The 24,213-nt window shown below is 39.6% G+C and overlaps 1 protein-coding gene across 2 annotated transcripts in view; it reads right to left on the bottom strand.

The window, feature by feature from the left end:
• Positions 1-6,178: 6,178 nt before the first annotated feature.
• The window catches only part of aplp1 (amyloid beta (A4) precursor-like protein 1), a 38,291-nt gene continuing 20,256 nt past the window's right edge, over positions 6,179-24,213 (bottom strand). The window contains exons 2-17 of one of the 2 annotated variants that reach the window (XM_080471613.1): positions 23,901-24,080; positions 21,797-21,926; positions 20,600-20,712; positions 19,615-19,793; positions 19,214-19,509; positions 17,836-17,963; positions 16,252-16,326; positions 15,978-16,136; positions 14,904-15,032; positions 14,409-14,508; positions 12,311-12,478; positions 12,143-12,163; positions 11,988-12,046; positions 11,822-11,884; positions 10,581-10,724; positions 6,179-9,159 (exon numbers count right to left, since the gene is read on the bottom strand). In XM_080471613.1, coding sequence (XP_080327739.1) covers positions 9,061-9,159; positions 10,581-10,724; positions 11,822-11,884; positions 11,988-12,046; positions 12,143-12,163; positions 12,311-12,478; positions 14,409-14,508; positions 14,904-15,032; positions 15,978-16,136; positions 16,252-16,326; positions 17,836-17,963; positions 19,214-19,509; positions 19,615-19,793; positions 20,600-20,712; positions 21,797-21,926; positions 23,901-24,080 — 2,043 coding nt within the window. In that variant the 3' untranslated portion in view covers positions 6,179-9,060. Of the gene's footprint in view, positions 9,163-10,580; positions 10,725-11,821; positions 11,885-11,987; positions 12,047-12,142; positions 12,164-12,310; positions 12,479-14,408; positions 14,509-14,903; positions 15,033-15,977; positions 16,137-16,251; positions 16,327-17,835; positions 17,964-19,213; positions 19,510-19,614; positions 19,794-20,599; positions 20,713-21,796; positions 21,927-23,900; positions 24,081-24,213 lie in introns of both variants that reach the window. The other variant, XM_080471612.1, reaches the window with a different exon arrangement.

Below are 24,213 nucleotides of genomic sequence, written 5' to 3'. Positions count from 1 at the left end.
GTGGGGCAGGGTGGTTTCCTCTTTGTTTTTTGCAGTCCCTCCTCTTCAAAGAGCTCATTCTCTCATTGGTGTTTTGATTCTGGAGCTAAATGGCTTACTTCGGTTGGTAAAAGATGTCATCTTCCTCTTAAGTAAACCAATATTTTGTTTTTCTAACGGGCACGTTGATAGTTTTTTGCTGATAGTCCTTTTTATCAGGTTTATTTCGTAACTTCCCACATGTCTCCTTGTTTCTTCCAAACTCACTCTGATGAGTTAAAAACAGAAACAGTACTGGAAAATAGAGGTGGGCTGAAGACATTTGCACTTCAACAGTCGGAGAGTTGAGAGCTCCAGAATGCTTGAGAGAGTTTCACAGTATATTCGAGTCCCCGGGTGAACGAAAGTGCCAGAACATCAGCGGTTTTGAGAATTCTAGAGAACTTGTGCATTATTAAACCCGGGAGAGTTCTAGAATGTGTCAAAGTTCCAGAGGGCGTGAGACTTTCAACAGTTTTCAAAAGTTACAGAATTTGTCGGGGCTCTAGAACGTTCTAGATTGTGTCGTGTGTGTGAAACTTTTAGAACATCCGAATTTCCGAATTTTAAAATTAGTTCTATAGTGAGTATTCCAAAATGTATCGAGTTCTAAAATGTTCCATTATATCCTCAAAAGGATGGCATTTCCAGGTATTTGAATAAATGTCCTATAACCTTTTTAGAATTCTGAGGATAGACAATATCCACTCGGTTTTTCCTGAGTGCAAAACACAATCCAAACATAGGAGCAAGAGAACGGTGTGTGCCTGTTTGAGATAAGACGGACAAAAATGAGGAAAGTAGTTTGTTGAAGAGTCGTGTGTGTGACTAATGCTGTAAATGTAAATGCACATGATGTCCTCTCCTCCTGTGTCGTGTGACGGTCGTACTTTAATAGATTTTTCTGCAGCGAGACAAAACCCACTTCAAAGACAGGAAACCTAAAAGGCCCAATTTTACTGACATGTACCTATATGTAAAAATAGGCTAACTACAGTGTTGGTCAGTTTGTCAGACCTTTTCGGTTTGAGCTTCTTTCCTGTAGCTTTGTGTGGTATCTCTTCGATTTCTTCAAACTCACCACCAATGCACTTTATTTTTTGCCAAATAATTTCTTCATGTGCTGCTATGGATGTTGGACTGTAGGTTATTGCATGCAGTCGGGGACAAATCCTTTCATTAGTTGACAGGGTGAGAACTTTCGTCATAAACCCCGCCAGCAAACACTTTCAACTGTGTGGAAGTCGGAAATGACAGCATCAAATAATGAACTGTGTCTGGGTGAGAGTGGAAAGCTGTTGCGGTTATTTTTGCAACTGTCATTGTATTTAAATATAAATTTAAAAAATAACATTAACAACTTGTTTGTTTATTTATTGTGTATCGACGATATGTCTCTACAAAATAATAAAATATCAGACATTTACTTGCATATACTTATATACTCATTTTAGTACAAAAGACGACTAAAAGGTGTCAAAACATCCGGATGTCACATTTGCTGACGACACCATCTTAACAGGACAGAGAGGGAACCACAGTGAAAAGGCCAAAAGGAAGAGATTCAGCATTTGACAAGATAGTATTCTCGTAATAACCTGGACATTAAGACCTCAGAAACCAAGAGTTTCTATAAGGCCTTGCTTACACGACAACGTTTCAAGACAAACTTTACACTGCAGCAGCTGACACACTAACGATGATGTAGTTAGTATGCCGGGCCACGGGAGGGTGCTGTTGCTTGTTTTTCTAATGAAACCACACAGACGTGTGCGCAGAGAACAACACACTATAAGCATTAACAAAATCGAGACTTCAGGGGATTGAGGCACATTGTTAACTGTCGTCTGCATACACTGTGAGAAGGAACAGGAAGAACCAGCAGCAGGCTTTGATGGTGGCTAAACATAAACAAGCCTTTACTTACACTTAAAAAATGTTTACACTACAAAAAAAGGAAGGTAGCTGAATCTGAAAGGACACCAACCTGAATAGAGATGTTTCACAACCTCTACATCCAGACCAAGTAAAAAAAGCACAAAGTTTTGCTGCGTTTTGTGTACCATAGCTATAGAGAAATAAGGTCTTTAGCACATGTGTGAGTCGAAGGACCAAATCAACAATGTTTACCTCCAGAGAGTCATGACTCCTCTTCCAGATTCTCCTGGGACTTGGTAGTTATATGGTTCAGTCACTGTAACAACAATCAAACTTCATCGTCTGTCCGTTATGAATGTCAGTGTACTCATTTCTAGCGTATTGTTCTCTGCACACGTATGTCATTACAAAAACAACCAACAGCACCCACTAGTGGCCCTACATGCTAACTACATCGTTTTCGTCATTTCTGCCATTTCCGTATCAGTGGACATTGTTTTCAAAACGTTGCCATATAAATGCAAAAGTTTACCAAAATGAAAATGCAAAAGCGATGCAGTTTCACATGAAAAGTCGTTGTACATGGGGCCTAAAACACAAACACAGCCGGCCACATTCTCTACTGCGATTGGCCGTGGTCACAGATTTAAAAAGAGGACAGCAATACTTCTGGTGCAATGAAATCTGATTCATGGAAAAGCACTTAAGCCTGTGTAATAAAAAAGTCTTTTGAGGTTGTATCTGGTCAAAACAGCTGATTCACTGTATTCTTAGATTATATTGTTGAAGGATTATCTAATGGCGTTACACAAAACAGTGCTATTTGTAGTTTTTGAAAGCCGCTTTCACATGGATTACCTTTTGGACAGTTAAACGGTGTTCAGAGTTGGCGTTCACCACTCTTAAATAACTCATGAAGCATGAAATGTATAATTATTCCTGACTGAAAATAATTACCACTGAGCCATAAAAAAACCCAGGAATTTATAAATGTTCTTTTTCTTTTAAATGATAAGTCAAATTGAAATAGGAATGAGGGTAAACTGAATAAAAGACACGGACATGATATCAGATGTGAGGATGAGGTCGGCCTTCTGACTGAAATAGAACTTCACCCTTCAAATGAGCTAAAAATAAGGAATTTCAAAGTGTTTTTGTGATAGTAGCTTATGTAGATACCAAAAACATATATTTACTATAGGATTAATAGGTTACATATCATTGAGTGTGCAACCCTGGTGGCACACTCACTAATCACAGCGAGAAGCTATCAAATGGCCTCTGTCTTTTCTCCTGTTTGTCTTGTTCTCTCCCGTCTGCTGTCTGAATGGTGTTAAATCATCTGATCTGCATACTGTGTAATCATCTCATCAACACTCCACTTTTCATTTGTCCAGTCAGTCAGTGTGGTGCATTCTGTCTTGGCTGCCTCAGGATGTTTCTCGCAAGTTGGACCATGGAAGTGTCCAGGCTCTCCAAGCTGCCAGCCTGTCTGCTTTCACTCAGATTTACCCCAAGCAGACCCCCTGCTGCTTTAGCACATGCCGCCTGCTCTCATACACTCACTGCTGGCTTTCCCCTGCTTACCTCTCACACACCAATCCACCCCAATTCCCCCATCGCACTGAAAACCTTTATTTCTCATAAATCTACTTTACTAAAGCACACCTCTTTGTTATGTGCTCTACGTTTGAGTCTCGTGTGTTTCTACGCCAAACAGGCTCACGTGCTTTCAGGTAGAACAGCGTTTTCAGCCTTGGAGGGTGTCATGAGAGGTGAACGCAATGAACGGTGTTTGATTTTCCATGACGACTGATGTGCAGGCTAAGAAATTCCCTATTGTCAGTTTGCTTTTATTAAATCACACCTTCTAAATGTTCATTTATTTTCGAGGGCCTTCAGAGATATCCTTTAACTACAGCAAAAGAAAATGTAGACATACCAGAAAGTATGACAAAAAAATTAATGGAGTGCATCAGTTATGCATAAAAATACAAAGGAGATGAAACCGGAGAGTTTCTATATTTAACATCTTTCTGGAATTCTGCAACTTTTCCTATCATTATCACCACTAAAGGCCTCAGTTCACGTCAAGATTTATTTAGAAATGTCATTGTGTGGGTGGATTCACAATGTCACTTTTTTTTGTTGTTGAATCTTATTCAATTGTCTCCGAGCGACCTTAAGATATCAACCCAAACAAACAAATATAACAACAAAGAAAAAACAGGAACATGTTGGGGGATCTACTTTACCCCCGTTGTTCTTCGTGAACTGCAGGTTCCCACCACCTCCTGTTTCCGTAGGCAGGGTTGTGTTGTGTGTCACTGACATGGATTCATGTCCTGATGCAGATACTGAAGAAACACATCTGTCACCTCACAAGTGTGACAGATTCAGATTTATTTTTTATTCCAGTGCTCAACACATTTTTTTTAACGGGAGGAACCTGAAGAATGTGGATCAGAGACCGTGCTTTGTTACTCCATTTTCTTCTGTGCCTTTAGAAATGTCAAAGCATCTTGACATAAGCTGTAAATTCATCTATACATGTACACAGATGATTACAAACTGAGTTGAATGACAGGAGCCTCAACAATCGAAACAGATAGAAGGTTTCAAGTTTTGTCCGTCCCTTTAATTCTTCATCTTTTTGACTGGGGCACAGGCGTGTGGTGTTAACCACAAAGTGTCTTGTAGGAGATGTGTGATTGCAAACAAGAAGCAAATTAGTTTCTCTTCAAAGTGTGATCTGTTAATTCTGGTAGAGCAAGGAAGCTGCACTTTTATCATTGCATGCACATGCACAGACACTCACACACCACTGGACAGTCTGATCTCATCATTCCTCTCAGACAAACGCCTAAATGTCAATCAACGCCACATGAGGTGGGGGAGACTGCCAGAGCTGATGCAGTGGGCTTCACCTTCCAGTAATATCAGGACTGTCAACCCCCCCACCCCACACCACACGTTGAACGATCGCCATCAGACACCCCTCCCAGGCATTGACGCTGACTCACAGAGGTGTCTAACTGTGCAGGGTATCTGAGGTAAAAGGCTCCTCTGTGGCAGATTCCCCACTTACCCTTCTCACATATTATCATGGTGGTGATGTTTACCTTTTAAAAAACACCACACACACATCGCACGTCGAATCATCTTTGATCTACCTACAAAGCGTTTTAATTTCTGCATACTGAGGGGTTTCACATTGTTGTCTTGTTGAATGAATCAAAGTGTTACTGCACTAAACAAAAAGGGCACACTCAGACTGCAACCTGTTTTAAAAGTCCGGATGAGTTGTCTCACATTTACCACAGTGGCGGTACGTGAGCAATTGACTTCGGAGGAATCACTACCATGATGAGTGTTGCGCGCTGGATGCATCAATGGCAAACTGTCACTGTAAGGCCACAGAGCTCCTTCACAGTAATCTGGGTAAGCAGGACTACCCGTCACTGTTGTGGTTTGGAAGAAGTGAACCTGTGTTCACTTTGGGTGGGGGGGTGGGGGGGGGGGGGGGGGGGGTGCTGGGGCTTGACACTTCTTTGTAATTTGTGGGTGAAGGAAGTGTGGGGCCTACCCACGCTAGTGATAGTCAAGCGGTGCTTGACAGCTGTGTGAAAGCAAAGAAAAAAAAATTCAAATTGCAATGCTTGAGTTTTTAAAGGTTGTAGATGCTTATTGTAACACAAGTATAGAGGAATATTACAAATGTGGCGTGTTACAATCAGACTTGCTTTCATCTTAAATATATTTTGCAAGAGTGACACAGACGATGTCAAGCAGCTTTTCCTGACAAAGGAAGTGAAGAGCAATTTTTGGTCTCACAGATATGACACTGTGGCTTGAAGAGTCACTGAAGGTCCACAATAAAAAAAACGAAATAAAAAAACAAAGACAGATCCTAATGTCATGCTTGGTTGGGATTTTTATCGTGTAGATGATTTCACTCTAAAACATCGAAAACACACATCTAAGGACACGAATATAAGAGCACTTTCCGTTGACATTGTGATGTAGCTAAACAAATTTAAGTTAAGGTTTCATTTTCCAGAGAAATCCAACTGCAGCGTTACTTTTGATGGGAAAAAGTAGTTTCCAGTATGAGCCAGTCAGAAGATTCACCCCTCTTTATTGTGGTTTTTACATCACAGGGATGCTTACACAGGTGACGGCATTGTCTTATTTCCTCCTCATGTAGATGTGGTGCTTTTTTCTTTTCTTTTCTTTTTTAATATGAAGAAATATGCACACAAAAAAAGCCAGGCAGTATTTTATGGGTCATTCATTTTTATTCCACTATTAATTATCTTGACCAGTTTTAATTTGTCAGATTGCTTGCACTACAGTTACACAGAAAACGTCTTTGCCAAATTAGATTATCTGTCTGATTATTTATGGAGCATGTCTTTGGTTAAAGATCTGAATGGAAAATGAAGAACAGCTCACTCAGTAATACAATCAACAGCCCTGGAATTATATGGTAGGATTAAAATCAGACAGAGTCGATGTCTAACATTTAGCAACCTGTACACACAGAGAAATTTTGTTCTACTTGTGCTTAGTGCCGCTTCCTCGTCAATTAGGCGGAGGCCACGTGTCTGTCCATGTTTCACATTAACATTATAAACCCGTCAGTGTTTTCTCATACAAGCTTCTAAAATTACATTGAATGTGAAAAGCATGACCCTTGATCCAACTGATTATTACATATAAATAAAAAATACAGATTACATCCAAAACACAGCATTGTAAAAGGCAATGATGCAATTAAAATCTCAATAACATTGTTTATATTTTGTCGGGAAGTAAGGGGGACAGACCAACAAAGAAGTCTAGAATCAGACGGAGGACGTAAGTACAAATGTGATTTGAGTAACTACAGTATACACCATTCTAAGTCTGCTAAATGCTGGTAGGAAACCTTCAGTGGTTTGGGAAACACAGGCAAGCTTATTCTCATCTATGGTTTCAGTAGTATCATTACAAGATCAACTGACTTAAACTGTGAACATACAATGTTTTCATTCACTAACGTAGCTGTACAAATTATACAAGGGCTATGACTTCTCTTCACCCGTCGCAACACAGCCGCAGCCTGCAATCAACCTGCCTAACAAGACAAACAGAAAACTCAAAACTCATCCAAAGCAAACTTTACATAGAAAATAAAAAAAAAGAAAAAAGTTTACATAATCGGCTTTTCTCCAACTGAACAACTTGCAGGTTTATACAGAAACACGTCCACTGTAGATAAATAAAATTTAACTTGATTTTGGTATGGATTATCTATAGCATATAGTTAAAGACTGATGAACCAAAAGCAACATCCCACAATGTGACCTTTCTTAACCAATGTGGTCTGACAGACTCGAGTGGCTAAAGGAAATCAGAGTGACACACTATGCAGTTAACACAATCAGCCAAGAACAACAAAAAAAAAAAAAAAGAAAAAGGGAAACAATCCCTAAGATACTATGTCGATCATAAATATGACAAACTACAGCGAGTCGTTTGGTGGAAAGCTTCTTTCATGAGAACGGTAACTTAAATATATAGCATCCATAGAGTACTGGCATTCAATGTTGTTGACTTTACCAGCGGATTGAAAGACAGATGTGTTTCAATACTCGTCATGCCAGAGTGCGGTGTGTCTTTCGCTCGCGACACACACCGAGACTTCACACTGCTTTAACTGTGCCCCTCTTTCACCTCCCAGCTCTTCTGCTCTAAGAGTCACCGGCTAAACGTGACGATGGACCGGCTGCTACACAAAGTGATGAGGAGGGCGTCGGGCGTGTAATCGGTTGGACGTGTTGAACTTCACTACTCCTACTAAGGTTCACTAGGGTGGGAGGGGGACGATGCGTTACCGAAAAAAAGAGGATGGATTCTCAACATCTACCTTAAATACATTCAGAAAGTAGTTGCTGTGTCGTTGTCTTGTGCTGGTTTTTACAACAGTCCGTTTTCAATCAGCCATGTTAGGAAAATGTTTCTCCTTCTCGTAACAGCACAATGTACTATTTTTTTTTTAATGCATTATTCCATTACATCAATGCAAATTAATCATAGAAATGTCTACATCTAGAAGTAGTATGTATTTCTTACGTTATTTACAGTGTCCATCTTTGAACGGTGACATTTCTGACTCTTCGAAAGCAATGACGGGAACAACACAAATAAATACAGCAGCATCATACACCAAGTTGTCATGCTTTCATTAAAACAACGGACTTGCCATTATCCTGTTTTACCGTTCTTTAGATAGCAGAACAAATAAAACAATCCCATTCACTGACTGAGTTAGCTATCATAATAATAATGATGATAATAATAATAATGCTGAGGGCGGAACCTCAGAAGACCAAAAACCAGGTGATTGTTGCACCACCAGCACGGAGCTCTGTATCGATTCATGTGGCCAAGTTTGATTTCACGCCATCAAACCTCCACTTCCTGATTTAATGGGCATGTCTTAATATTACAGGTGTTGTGTCATGCTTCTGAATTCATGGAGGTAAATTTGGTAATTGCCCTTTTATCACTCAGTATGTATTTATTAATTTCTTTTAACCCCCTGCCCCAAAAAAAATAAAGAATAGGTATAACGCAATGATTAAAGTCGGCTGTCATTCACACTCATCTTACACAGATACTTTATATTCAACTGTGGTACAATTTGAACAAAGAGACTACCACTGAAAATAAATGCTATAAAGCATTATGCACCGTCCAAATTCAGTTTCTAGTGAGGAGCAAAAGGTCAAGTCATGCCACGTTGGTGAGCTGAAGCTTTTCGGGATTATGAGATGTGGCACTGCTAATGCAACAAACAATCCTCACACTCTAACCCAGAGAAGTACTACATTACAACAGGTGACGTGGGGCTTATTCACACTCTGGTAATGTCGATAGGTTGCTGTTGGGTCATTTACAATGAGCCTGGGTTGTTTCCCCAGTACTTATTTCAGTGACTTTTGTTTTTTCTGCACATTATAAATCCATGTTAGAGGGCGTGGTCGGAAAGGAAGGGCTGCGAGGACGGTGTGTGTGTGTGTGTCTATATGTGTGTGTGTGTGTGTGTGTGTGTGTGTGTGTGTGTGTGTGTGGGACAAAACAAGAGGTCAGGCATGACTTGTTGGCTGTCCCTGTCCTTCAGTTCATCTGTTCAAAGAATTTGTAAGTGGGGTTTTCATAGCCATGGTTTTGCATCTTGTTGAGCTGTCGTTCTTCTGGCGTCAGCATCGGGTCGACCTGCTGCGAGAAACACAAGAGCCTGAATTATTACTCACTCGAGACGAACCGCTGATCAAGGAGCGCATCCTGAATGGAGACATGAATAAGTCATTTGTGAAATATAGAACAGACGACAAGCGAGAGGAGAATCGGATCTTTGATGTGTGTGAGTTTCACCAAGGCTTGTCTGCTGCGTTTAGGCTCAGGAGGGTGAGGCTCCGTTTACAAGACAACGTTTAAAGTGGAAACGTATCGTTCTTGCGTCTTTGTTTCAGAAAAGTTTACAGGTAAACGTTCCGAAAACGAAACAGCAGAAAACAATGCAGTTTCCATGTTGGGTCACTGGTGGGGGCAAACATGGTTGTTATTGTCCGTCTACTCGCGCACATCCAGAAGAACTATTTCCTACAGCCGTACTGCGCATGCGCAGTTGCAGCATTTCAAAAAAGTTGTGCTTTGTTCTGTCTACACAGCAACGTATTTGGAGCGTTCTCAAAAAGATCAAACTTGAGAGCAGTTTTCAAAAAGTTGCATCTTCAGTGGCTCCGAGCGCCGCCAAGACGCTACGAAAGTTTTGCTTTATCATGTGAAAACTAGATCTGATCTTGACAACCTCAGCACAGGAACCCGAAAGTCTGAATAAGGTCATTTAGTATACAGATATGTATGATTTGCATATGTGTACATCTAATACAAACTTACTGTGTGTTCACATTTCTGTTGTGAATATTGAATATAAATGAGAATATTACAACAAAGCTGTTCAATAAAGATGAGTTTTTTTAAGGTTCAGATGATGCTATCGTGAAAACACATTCAACAGATTGATAATATAGTGAACTGAGTATTATGAAACAATAACTGTAAATGTGTTGCACGTTATAGTTGAGAAGAGACATAAATGGAGGGCTTATAAACTTGATCTATAATAGGAACACGGCTGGTGTGACGTTCAAATCCTGAACCTCAACTAAAAAGTTATATTAAAATAAACATTTCTAAGATATTTTTTAGTTTTTAATTATTGAAAGTAACTGGAGCCCGTTTCCAGTTTAGTTGTTTGTTATTCTGATAAACGAATGAATCAATACAATTTCACACAAGCTAATAAATTAGAAGGTGATCACTTATTTAGAGGTGAAGTCACTTTCCGCATGTTTTAACATTTATTTACGATATTGAACATATAACGTCCCGTGCTGTAATTTGATTCCGCATTCAGAGAAACATATTGTGAAATACAATTTTGAAGTCACTAAGGTGACTGAGCTTGCAATTGTTTTTACTGTTGTAATTCAGAATTTTGTGTAAATACAGAAAATCGTCCTAATTGTTTTATACTACTTGTATGGGTGCATTAATCTGTGAAATGTTACGGAACAGCTGCTGCCCTTACACACTGCACATGGCATGAATGCATCCACTAGCTGGGGTCGTACCTCAACAATGCCGTGGCTGATAGTGCCGTACGGCTTCCTGCGCACCAGGAGCAGGCTGATTACCATCACCATGGCGATGGCCACGGCCACCACCAGCAAGCCTACCATGGCGCCACGGTTAAACGTCTCCAAGGCATCGGGTTGCTATGGAAAAAGAATAAAAGAATACGTGACATTAAAGTGAAGAGACGTGCGGGGGCAGAATGAAACAGACAAATGAAATTAAGATGCATATTACTTTCTTTGAACCCATCAAATACATCGACAGAGTATGCGGTATATTAAAGGTCACATGTTATACAGGTTTTCAACAATTTCACAAAGGTGTCAGAGGTTCAACAACATGGTATTCAAAGTGTATTTCCCCAAGGCCAGCCGTGGTCTTGAATTTCAGCCAGTCTAAAAGCCCCTCCCGTGAGCTCCACTGAGAACAGGCTGTTTCTGTGTCTGTCCTTCTCCACGCCTCTCTCGGGGAGGAGAGACGCGGCTTTCCGATTCCATGCGCTAATGTTTACAGTGGATTTATCGCTCCGGTTTATAGAAACGCTGCTTATACCGGTTTGAACCAGAGTCTGAGGCAGAAGGAGACCCTCCTGAAGTAGTTCAGACTCTGGCAGGATGTTTCACAATGGTTAGTTAAAAATATTGTGTCTGGGTACGTTACTTAGTTTGGTTGAATGGGTTGTTATAGTTACTACCAGGAAGCTAACGCGAGCCCCTGCTACCTGCGGGAGGGTCAAAGTGAGTATCCACTACCAGAGAGAGAGAATGGCTATTTCCCTGCATGACAACATGAGGGGAAAATCTCAAAATCACCTTCATGAGCACACCTTTGCAAAATGTGAAGCAAGAAAGGGAGGGAGATTACAGACTTTCTTCACTTCTTACAAAGGTTAGGTGGACCCATATTACTGTTAGAAAACCATTAGAAAGTGAATTTTGCATAAGATGCGATCTTTAAATCCACCCCTCTAATGGAGTGGCCAAAATTTTACACACATCTATCAATATAAAGCAGTTGAGGCCAAAACCACCACAAAGAAATAACCTAAAAAATGAACAAGCAAATCTAATGAAAGACAATCTCAAGTGAAATCTAACATATTTTGACTTTGTAAAGGCAGAATTTATTTGCTGTACTACAATCACATCACACCGTATATATGTACCCAATTAAGTGTCTGTTGTAGGTACTTATATATACTTATAATTAAAATGTTACAAAGCCTCTTTTTCCTTACCAGCTCATCTCTTGCGATCTCATTGGGCTTGACGACCTGCTTCAGCTCTACAGAAGTGTTGATCTGAGAGGAGAAGCAACGTGTAAGTACAACAAATTCAACACACAAGCACACAGATTTCCTCTGAACCACCACAATAATAAGCCTTTTATTTTTATTTTTTTACCTTTTCCTCATATTCATAAGTAGGGCCTCGCTCAGATGTGGTGTAATCATATTCATCCTCTGCAGATAAAAGGATGCAGACAAAAATGAGAAGACATACAAAACACTGAAATGACTGCAAACAAGACCTTTCTGTGTTTTAACTAAAAAGCTCACCTTTCTTATTCGGCTGCAGATCTATAAATCAAAGCAGGAAACATAAACACCATTAGGAAATCCGCTGAAGAAACACTTCGTGAATTTACATGTCAGTGTTTTTTTTTTAATTCGTGGGTGTGTGTGTGTGTGTGTGTGTGTGTGAGTAATCGGTGGATATGTATGTACCGATGCGAGGAGGGTACGGTCTGTTCTGGAAGGCCCTCTCCTCTTCCTCCTCGTCATCCTTCTCCTCCTCGCTCTCAGCGGGGAGAAGCTCCTCGGTGGTGCGAGTCTCGGAGAAGGAGGTGGTCATGAGCTCACTGATGTCTCCCCGTTCAGCTTTAACAAGCTCCTCTGCAGATAAACACACACACACACACACACACACACACACACACACACACACACACACACACACACACACACACACACACACACACACACACACACACACACACACACACACACGCACACAAAAACCCCCCAAAAAAACAACACAAGTTATCAATGATCATCTGTGATAACATCGGTGGAGATGAATTTCACTCTGTTACAACAGGCAATAAGATCAAGTCCTACTTCAACTGAAATAAATGTACTATTGTGGAAATTCTTGAGAACTTTGAACATTTTATTCGACGTAGCATTGTAAACTATCCAGGTTTAATGGAGATTTCTCTGAAGATTTCCAACAGAAATGCAGATTAAAACGCTTAAATTTGTATTTAAAATCTTGGGTGGATTCAGCTGTGACTACTTGACGTAGTCTGGTGCAAATTGAATGAACCAGTAGTAAAATGACATATAACATAATCTCCAAAAGATATTTCTTAACTTTATGGTCGTAATGAATTATCTCCACCCCTTCATGGCTGCATTGAAACAGTATTGCTGTGACAAATTAGCTGAGCTGTCAGTTCTGTGTGGTTCCGTCTAATTACTCATTTGATTCTGCTCAAGTTAGATGGAGGAAGACGCACGACAGCGGATGTTTGATAAAACCAGCTTTAGATAAAAACGCACATGCACAGCAGAAAATGGAAACAGGAAAAAAAAGATTTCAGCTCAAAGTTCTGGGGATCTTGAGGGCCGTGGACTCCTCAAGATAAATGTTTTTAAGGCAATTTCTGCCCATTTTAAAACCAATCTAGCTATATTTTGTACAAGAACAACATAATAATTAGACCTGGAATAAATCTTAAATATTTAACAAAAATCAACTCACACATTCTTTCTGATAACTGCTGAACACTCAGATTATAAAGGATTAAATTCCCTTTCTTTCTTCAATAAGTTCACATTTGTTCACATCATAAATCTACTTCTTCACTTTCACAATGCAACAGTTGATGAACACATCTGGTTAGTTAGTTAGTTAGTTAGTTAGTTAGTTAGTTAGGCACACTTTCTCAACACATTAGTAGTCTAAATGATGACAATAGTAAAAACATTTCTTAAGAACATGTAATGATTGGGTCAAAATTTTACTTTTACATAATATTCAATTGCTGTAATGAAAATCAATTAGATAAATATCATTAATACATTTATGTTCACTTTCTTAATTTGCAAAATATACATTAACAATGATTTTCTTTGTTCAACTATGTTTATTTTAAGTTACAGAACTAGAGCGCAGAGTTAATAAAGACAATTTAGCAGAAACATTTGTGCTGTAAAGCTTTTTGATTCATTATCTCCAAATAATGTTTTTAATACAAATCCTTTTTTATATCCAACATCACCTAAATCTAACAAACTGCGCACAATGTGTCAACTAAGAGTAAAATGAATCGGGCGTTCTCATTGGTTGAAATCACTCATTCTCAGCCAATCACTGATCCGTTTACTAATTCTTTGTATAAGACGCAATCCACTTCCTGTTGTTAGCGAGACAGTAGAGGAACATTTCTTTTCGATAAGATTCAACGCTACTTTAACCTTAAACTAAAACTTTTTCAATGGATTCAAATGGGCTCACAAATACGACCAGTTTGAAATTCAAATCGGCTCTGTGGAAAATTGCCATCACTCGTTTCTAACTGTTATTTAACGTCTGTCAGGACGAGGAGAGTAGACAGGAGTTCAGCGAAACAGTAACCAATAAAACTCTAGTGGGAGGGACAGCAGCTCTACAGCTCAACCACTCTCTCCTGTTATTTCCGTAACACGTTGCCGATGCTCACTGTAATATTGTTGCACAATTTAAACGCGCCAAATAAAAGAGGGAGAGCAGTCGCAGGTGTGAAAAATCACCATCATTTTATCATCATATCTTCCTTACGAATATCATTGTGCAGCTCCTCGGCCAATGTGGGATCCTTGTACAGCAGTGCGAGACTCTGGTTCATCCTCTCCTCAATCACATGGAGATGCGTGTACACCTGTAACACATAAAAAACCCGACTCAGGATTTTTTGCTGAACATCCAGACAATAAGTCTCAGTGTTGAACTTTGATGTGGGCAGAGAAGCAGCCTACTTGTCTCAATCCACAGTGAAAAATTAAGATAGATCTTTTTTTTTTTTTTTTTTGTATCGAGTCATATGTACGAAGCAGCTTTTGAAGTCAGACGAGACTGGCTTTGATCTCATTTTAATGAAAAGAAGATTGGTATCTGCTTCACATCTGTGAGTTCAGTAATTATTAACTTATCTGTGGCACGGACACACAACCCTCCTGCGCAACGCAAAGTTCTGCGGGTTTCAGCAGAAAGGAGCCTCGCGTCTCAAAGAGCACAGCTTTTTTTTCTTTTCCTGGAGCGGACACCTTCACACACCTGGAATTTCATCTGTTCGGCCTTCTGGGGGTCAACAGCCACGATGTGCTGGTAATGTCTCAGCGTGTGCCTGCGGTCCTTCTGCTCCGCCGCCATGTAACGCTTCAGCGCCTGCAGCACGCGCTCCGGCTGCAACAGGCGGGAGAGGATCAGGCCAAACACCCCATGTCACACACAGTCTGAAGCAGAGTCAACTTTATAATCAGGGACAGATTGGTGGAAGATAAAAGGAATACATTTGGGAGGATTTTGTGTGGAGGACATTACACCTGAGCTTCAAAATCTCACTTCTTTGAATGGTCTCGGGTCTAAATACATCTCAGACTAACTGGTAGAATATGAACGATCCAGACCCCTGAGATCCTCAGGATGAGGTTTAATAAGTGTTTCAGAGTCAGAAGAAACAAGGGGAAGCAGCTTTTAGTTCCTAACACACAAACTTCCTGACACGCTCACTTCTTTTAAATCAGGACTTAAAACACAATTGTTTACTCAGGCCTTTGATTAAACAATAGATTTTAAAAAATTTTGCTAGATTTTTTTCTGCCTTTCTTAATGACTTTGTTTTAATGTTTTTTCATAATCTTAATCACTTAAAATTAAGGTTCTTATTCCCCTTGTTTAAATGTTTTTCCTTAATTTCCCAGTAGTTATTTCCCATTTTCAAACTGAATCTAAGGTGACTGTGATGAAAATACTAAAAGCTTCTTACGAGAATTTACCTCTGGGATTAATAAAATATTTTATTTTATTTTATTTTATTTTATTTTATTTTATTTTATTTTATTTTATTTTATTTTATTTTATTTTATTTTTTTATCATCAGAATCCCTACTGCTGTTCACAATATAGGATTTTACTGTGAATTCTATGTGGAAGCCAAATATCAACCAACAGTATCTGCTGTGTTTCACCTTATACTCACGTTAGAGTGTGTTTTACTTTCAATGTGTGTGTGAGAATAGGTAGCCCTAATTTCCTTGGACCTTAAAATGCAATATTTGTGACATGTTCCGGGGATACATTGACCGAGTACATCCCCACCATTCTGCCTTATTCCTGTGATGAACATACCTGCGGGGGGTCAGACTGTACAGCTGTCAGGTAGTTCTCGAGGGCCAGGCGGCGGTTGTCGTTGAGTATGGCCTCAACTCTGGCCAGATGAGTCTCCACCAGCCTCTGTAGCTCTCCGGCCACCTGCTCCTCCAGCGTCTGCAGCACGGACTGAAAGTGCTGCGAGCAAAACAAACCCAGGAAAGAGGAAAAAAAAAAAGCAAATTAGTAGTTTACATTTCTGCTGGAAATGCTAACTTATTGCACAGAATCAGTGAGTAAATGTCTGTTTTACCTCATTCAGGGCCTGCCGCTCGGACTTTGGCAGATTCTTTGATTGATTGTCTGCTTCTGCCCATTCCTTCATAATCTGATGAACAAGAAGACACACAATCAATTAAGTATTACAAAAGTATCACAAACTGTTCTGTTTCTGTCCATTGAGTGATTTACTAGTTATGTATGAGTTAGACTGGCAGCATTTGTGCCTATAATATGTGAACGCCGGTGTGCAGATCCTTAAATATTGTTAAAAGCGATTGATCTTTCAGTCTTAGGTGGTTGTAACTTTGCCTGAGAAATTATTTGTGTGAATAAATACAACAATTACAAACAAAAGTGAGTTTTGGAATGACACATCGCATTCATCATTACCTGCTTATAATTCTGTGTGGGTGGCAATCTGTTGATCTATCTTCAGATTGTAAATGAAGATAATGTATAGAGACACGCGAAGTCGGTCGGATCTATAGCTGCAGCCAAAGATTTTCCTTTGATTACTGATTAATGTGACATTCAGATTAGATCTGTGGTAAGTGTCTCACCCAGCCTGCCTTGCTTCCTGTTATTTAGGTAAAATTGTAAAAAAAAAAAAAAGAAGAAAAAAAAAAAAGAAAAAAGAATAAGTGCATCTGAAACTGATGGCTAAATTGTCATTATATCACAAAAATAGTTTTTTAATAAGTAGTTGCAATGTAATTGTATTAAAAAAACTAATTAAAATGATAAAAAAAAAAAGCAAAAGTGAACTACGATACGTGTACAATGGTATTTGTGGGTGATTCTCATCAACCCTAATCTCCTAATTTCATATATTTTTTTTTAGGATGTGAAAAGGCAGAGAGGCAAACTGATCATTTTCCAAATCTTTGGACACAAGTGATGCATCATGGGAGTGGTTGGTCAGTATAGAAGCATAGTGTTGATATTAGACAACAAAGAAATCAAAGAAAACTGTACTTTTGGTTTTCTCCATCCATCCATTTTCTCCCGCTTATCCGTTTCTGGGTCCCGGGGGTGGTGAGCCCACAGGAACTTTTGGTTTTCTCTAATACTAAAATAACTCTTAGTGGTATTTAACATAAAAGCAGACGAAGTAATCTGGACACAATCTGAGAATTTAAAGTTAAGTTTGATGAATAATTATTGAATACTATAATGAAAATATAAAATAGCATGTTTAGTCTGATTGTACACGTTATTCTCTGAATAGAAAATATAACTATTATGTACTGAATGTAATTTTTGGAAAAAACAAAACAAAAATAAAAAAGCCTTGGACATGCTTATTAAAACTTCAGGAGAATCAACCATATAAAGACCTACTTTATAATTAAAATCCTACTCGCTCACCTTTATTTCCACTATGGCTATAAGCATTGTATGTATATATGTGTAGTATGTTGACAGCTCTGTTTTCAATTGGTTTCAAAAAGTAATGGTTTGAGGGGTGAGGTCTGCTGGTGCTCGTTAATCACCATGTGATGGAGATTGTACATCTTATCAGTGCCTCCTACTTAGTCTACAGGGGAGTTTTTTTGAGACCAAGTTGCGACCCCCCGAATAATTATTTACTATTTCTTAACTTTGTAAAAGTCACCTTATTGATGCGCTTCATTCTGCGCTCCTCCAGGTCTGTTTTGGCGCGGAGGAAGTTGGCGTGCTCTGTGTCGTCCACTGGCTTTTCAAAATAGACATCGACACCGTCTGTGGGCCGAGGTGTAGTCACTGGACGGGAGAGACAGGAAATAGGTAACAAAAATTATTTTTTGGTGTTTAAGCAGGGGAAATCCCCTTAAATAGGGTACTGAATTATTCATTCTCACTATTCTCAGCTGGAAAATGTTAAGAAAAAAAAAACCAACTACTGAAAAGAACAGTCCAAACTGATAGAACAAAGCTTCATCCCATTTTTGAAAATAAACATGGTTTTAATACATTATGAAAGAACTAAAGCTTGTACTGGAAAATTAATCAGATAAAACAATGTTGAAGGATCAACAGATTTATTTTTTTTAAAGTTTCAAACTGTTGGGATATGTGGACTTAACAAGTGACGTCACTTCAGTTGGATTTTAAATAGACTGGATTATTTGCAGTAGAGTAATTCTACTTATTTCATTTAATCCATCATAGCATCCATAAAAAAGTAAGACCATAAAACAACACTGAAGCAAAATAAGTGAGATTAAAGCTGCAGCTATTTTTATTCTTCTTCTTCTTCTACTTATTTTTTTTATTATCATTTTTAATTTTTAATTATTATTTTAAGTCACATAATCATCACAAAGGTTTTGCATTTGAACTGTTGAATTTACTGCACACGCTCTCGTTCATGTTTGAAGTGGTCAGCTGCTCCATTTATTGTGCATTCAGAGCGTAAACCCAGCAGGGTGTTTTCTGGTGGTGAAACAGTGGGTGAGTTTAGGGAGGTCGGTGGTTAGCAGCAACTGATGGGAAGCTGAACTGGAGATTTAAAAAAAAGCAGCGTGAAGAAATGTGAATCTGGGGCTTGGTGATTTGGCCTAAAAAAAAATCAAAAAAAAAAAAAACGACAAGAAAAGTTTGAGTTTCGATTTGATTTTCGATTTTTTTTTCCTGAAAGAGACATCACATATATTGTCAAAAGTGCAACTTTATTGCTGTGATTGTCCTCAGAGTTAAAATACATATAAACAATCTCAAAATCAAAAGTAAATGAGGCACTGTCATTCAACAAATTCAAGCTTTAAACCCAGGTTTAAGCAAAAGTGCAACAGCAACTACAGAAACCCACGAGGAATGGTGGAAGGGAAAATAAAAAACTGTGGGGAGACAAAAACTTTAATTTGTTAAATACATTTTTTTAGCTACAAATTTGAGAAACTGATTAAATCAATTCTTTGCATGACATTCAAAGATTTTTTTTTTTTTTTGTGTGTGTTGCAAACCACATTGAGTAAACAGCCACCAATAGATGAAGAGAAGATATTACTCACGGTCGCCCTTCATCAGAGGTGAGGAGGTGGTGGGCTTGTGGCTGTTCTCGTAGTAGTAAGAGTCCAGGTAGTCTGACGTCTGGTAGGGGCCCGAGTCGATGGGGTATTGATACTGCTCTGGGTCTTTCATAACTATCGCCTCCTCTTCTTCCTCCTCCTCTGCCTCCTCCTCGTCAACGTCTTCCTCCTCTTCCTCCTCCTCTTCTTCCACCACTTCGTCATCCTCCTCTTCCATGTCGGCCTCGTCCACTTCTGTGTCAGGGGAGGGGCTCGGAGTGGGAGCTGTCACTCTGGTGCTGTGGGAAAAGTGGCAAATCGGTAAAATGACGACTAAAACTAATAAGATTAAACCACAGCTTCATCCTACAACGTCACCGAGTGGTCAATCTGAATCGTCTTACACAGAGTTGAGTTTTCCGCTGGTCTGAGAACCAGCGAGGACGTCTCTCTCCTCTGTCTCTCCTTTACCGCTCGAAGTGGCCCGGCCAGGGCAGCACACGTATTCGACGCCCCGGTAGTGGTCGCCGCATGGCAGCAGCATCCCGTAGCTGTGAAGCTCCAGATTGTCTGCACTGCATTCCTGAAACGGGCAAAGGAAGCGGATGAACCATGTGCAATAAGACAACTACTCTGTTTAGGCGGTAGGGCAGGGAATTGTTTTTGTACCAAAAGGTTTCATTAAAATGAACTTTATGTTGATATTGTAATAATTTGTCATAGTATTTGTTTGGTTTTGTGAAAATGCAGACATTTGTCTCATGTATACTCGTTTAAATTCAAGGTTATCAAGTAACTATTCCACCAGTCCGACCGACTCAAGATGAGATTGAGCTGCATGTGGCCCCTGAACTGAAACGTGCTTGACACCCCTGTACGACAGCATAGCCCAGTTTCCACTGTTCTACTATTTTATAAAGTAATCAGCCCAAAACTTGATCAACACAAGTGACTATAATTGAAATCTGTACCAACATCTGCCTTCCCAGCAGCAGCTTTCATCTCGATATGAGCTGCGCTGACAAGATGTGCATGAATCCATCGTCTCTGTGCTTAAATTAGCTCCAGTTTTGGACGTGTTTTGTGTGATGTACTGGTGAAGTTGGCCAAATTGCAATGTTTTTTATGTTTTTTATTAATCCTGGAAATTCCATGTCCCAGAGCCAGGGATAATTACCCTCTTTCCTCTCGAAAATCACTTCCTGTATTTATCCTAAACTTGCATAAAATAGGATAAAATTAAAACAATAATTATACATTCTGAAATCCTTCATAATTCTGAAATGTACTTGTGTGCCTTGCCATTGATTTTAGGTGAGAGTTTTTCAATCTAACCTTTCATTTATTTCATTCGTTACTGTCAAACCAATCAATTTATCTGCTTCTCACCTCCTTCGCGATGTTGTGCCAGTAAATGTGACTCTCGCAAGCATCCATCTGCTCCTGGTGGAGGAAACGGCATCGGTTGGGCACCATCAGGGCCTCGCTCACATACTCGCCCTCTGCAGCGGGAGGGAGGTAAAAGGTGAGGCCGCTGTATTACGAGTGTCATGAGACTCAAACTGGGATTCATTCATCCTGTGCTGGAACAAGGAACATCAAACTTTTAACACGCTGAAAGACCGAATTCATGGACGACCGGAGGATGTGCAGAACATGGAAGACATGAAACAGCAGTACGAGGTTGAGCTGGACTAGCTGAGATGGGGATTGGGTGCATAAATTAGGCCTGGCAGAAGACATAAATGTGTAATGTGAGAAGCACTTTGAAGAGACAGGCTGCAATTATGGGAGCAAGTCGGTGCCGTAAAGTCAGAATATATTCTGCTTAAAAATGACTGTAAAACGTAACTGGGATCATAAAGTGCTTTATTTTATAGTGAAGACTAAACAGAAACACTTCAAGACATCTTCATCATTTCATGCTGTTCAGTGAAAATTGTTCACCTACACATCCGATATTAAAGCTTCTTGCATAAGACTGGGTGAACCCAGAGTGACTCACCCAGGCATTGTTAACCTATTAGGCCCCCTAGTGTTTTGTTCACAGACATGGCCATTGTTGATCTGAATGTCACACTTTGTGTAGGAATGTAAATGACTGATTATATATTTTTTTACTGTTTATTATTGTTGCTATTGTTTTACATGCTTATTATTTTATTGTTCTTTTTTTTTTTTTTTGCTACAGATCAGCTACAGGTGAAAGTATTAAAACTTAAATACCGATTCAAATTAAATACACTGTTAAGATTACGTATGCTAAAATAACACCTGCATGTTTACTCATATACAAAACATTAAACACATTAGGAACAATGTAAAAATTCATTCGGTGTCAGTAAACTTGAGGATATTTTATTGATCTGTAACAATAGATTTAATTGTTTATCTGATTTTGAAAGTATTTCACACTGGGTGTGATCAAACGAAGGCTTGAATCAGCAGATAAATACACAGAAGTCACTTTTAAAAACCATTAAAAAAAAAATGCAATATGAATATCTAAATCGTGAAAAAGCTAAAATACATCATGCATATCTTGTTCGTGTAGCTCTCGGACGGCGGTGTGGTGTGTTTACTTACCCAGACAGCGGTAGGGCAGAACTATGAAGGGGTGAGTCTGGCAGTGGCCCCAGCCCTTCTTACACCAGGCCTGGATGGTGACGGGTCTTTTTGACTCTTCTATATGGGAGATTGGAAGCGCTGGGTACATCTGGGAGTACAGGCACATGCAGAGTTGACATAGACACGGAGACAGAGAGGTGGATGGACAGAGCGGAGGGTTTAAAGACAACGGGGGCGTCGGATGAGGGAAATTGGAGGATGAAGAAGGAGAAAAGGAGGGAGAGAGGAGTCAGTGGGGAGAACACTAACAAGGGAAAGAGTCATGCGGTTTATCTTCTGAGTACTGAAGTAAGGCAAAGGCTCAGAGCCACATTACACGAAGCTGAAGTTATCGTTTTAATGAATATTTTTAAATTTGACATCAAACATTTTGAATTTTAAGTTGAGGGCCAGTTATCAAAAGTGCAATTCCATAATAAAATGTATTAGTGAGGGAAAGTAATCTGTCCCAAAGTGATATATGACACACAGTTTCCTTGAGTGGTTGTATTTATAAATCATGTTATGGTGGGTGGATTGAACGCAAATATTTTAAATTCTTTTGTTTTGTTATTTTAGATTGTGGGATTTAGTCTATGAAACCTCACTTTGTCCTGAAGTTAAAAACCTACTGATGATGATTTGTTTTCAAATAATGTTTTTGTGATATAGTCTGCCATGTCAAAGAATCGCCTGTGTTTTCTTTACTGCGTGTCGGATATCTGCAGTCATTTTGTGGTGACGCAGTGTAAAAGTGTTTTTTCTTCAGCCCAGTTATGCCTCAGTGGTGAAAGTCATTTTTCAGCTTAACTCCCTGCAGATAAATTCGGCGAGAGATGTAATATCTGTTTAAAGGTTTGCTTGTGAACAGCGTTCCTCATTGGGTGGGCTGTATGTTTAGTGTGACTATCAAAGGAGCATCACTTCCTCCTGGACACTCACACTTTGGAAGAAATTGCACAGAAGTTGTTTTAAAACATCTTGGATTCTGTTGATGAAATCTGGTTTACGTTTTCTTTCTTTTCACGTGAATCTAGATGGACTTCATTGTGTGTAGATCAGTGCTTTGCATCACTTCCAGGAGTCTGGGTTCATTCCGTTGAAGAGACACGGGCGTCATAAGACCTGGGGGTCATATGTGGCCCTTAAACCTCAGCTTGACTGGCCCTCAGGATGTCACTGGGAAATCCTCAATCTGAGGAAAATTACTGCTATAATTGTCTTCATTACATCTAAAATGGTCACGTCTTTCTCATTACTGGCCGTTATTACATTATTGGTTGAGTCTAGCAATTGTTCTCCCACAACATTGGTGTTTAAGAGAAAAAGAAAGATGGCTATTTAAATGATTTTTTTTTAATTTACTAAACTTGAAATTTATAACAAAGTAAGGATGATTTCCAGACAAAGACTAGAAAAGAGCAAAAGGAAGCTGTTAATAAACACTGGCTGTATGTTTGTGGCCTTTTTGTCTGCTTCTGAGTAAATTTGGTGCCAATCAGATGTTTTCCTGCCGGGAGGACGTGAGCGACAAGTAGCATTGCAACACACCTGCTTAAACTGTCACAGAATTTTACTGTACATTTATTCTTTGTACATGATTTGTCAGTAATTCATATTTGAGGCCTTCAAGGCTCATGGCTACGGATTGTCTACAGCTGCTATGTTCACTTTGGCCAGCAGATGGCAAAAATCTGCCTTTACAGTTGCATTTAAATCTAATACATCTAAAGAACAGAATATTTGTATCACTGATAACTTTGCAGCAGAACGTGAACGACATGAACAATAACAAGAGGAGGAAGAGGTGGATGGTGGTGCATATGGAATACAGCTCTATTCCATGAGACCACCATCACTCCACTATATATGGTTAAATATATAGATTAAATGGGAAAGGTGTTCGACAAGTCAGATTAGGGAGAAGAAACAGAAAATATTCTTGCTTGTTGACTTCATGCAGCACATTCTGATTCCTGACTTGCTGTTAGCAGCTCTCAGTCGGCTCTAAGCTGCTGCTCATCAGAGCTCTTTAGTTGTTTTTGATTTATGTTTAATCCCCTGCGCAGAATCACATCCCTACCTCCTGACAGTAGGACAGGATTTCGCTGGGCTCTTTGAAGCAGCCCTGGCGGCCCTGAGGATCTGGCTCCCACTGGCCAGTCTGTATGTTCATGTGCAGGAGCTGACGGCCGCAGAACATGACGATCTGTGGTTCCGCCAGCTGGGGTCCTGGACCGTTCACCTCGGCCATGGCCAGAGCCTGGGGGGGAAAAGGCGAGAGAGATAAGGAGGATTCAATACAAACAGTGTGTGTGAGGCTCAGCAAGAGCAGATGCACCACATATAAATCTCAACTCAGAGTGTGAGCCTGTGTAAGACTGAGAGATCAAAAC

This window comes from Lipophrys pholis, assembly GCF_963383615.2.
Source record: "Lipophrys pholis genome assembly, chromosome: 9".
In the NCBI taxonomy this organism is placed as follows: Eukaryota; Metazoa; Chordata; class Actinopteri; order Blenniiformes; family Blenniidae; genus Lipophrys; species Lipophrys pholis.
Note: the sequence above shows the minus strand (reverse complement) of the source record. Positions and strands in the feature narration are given on the sequence as shown.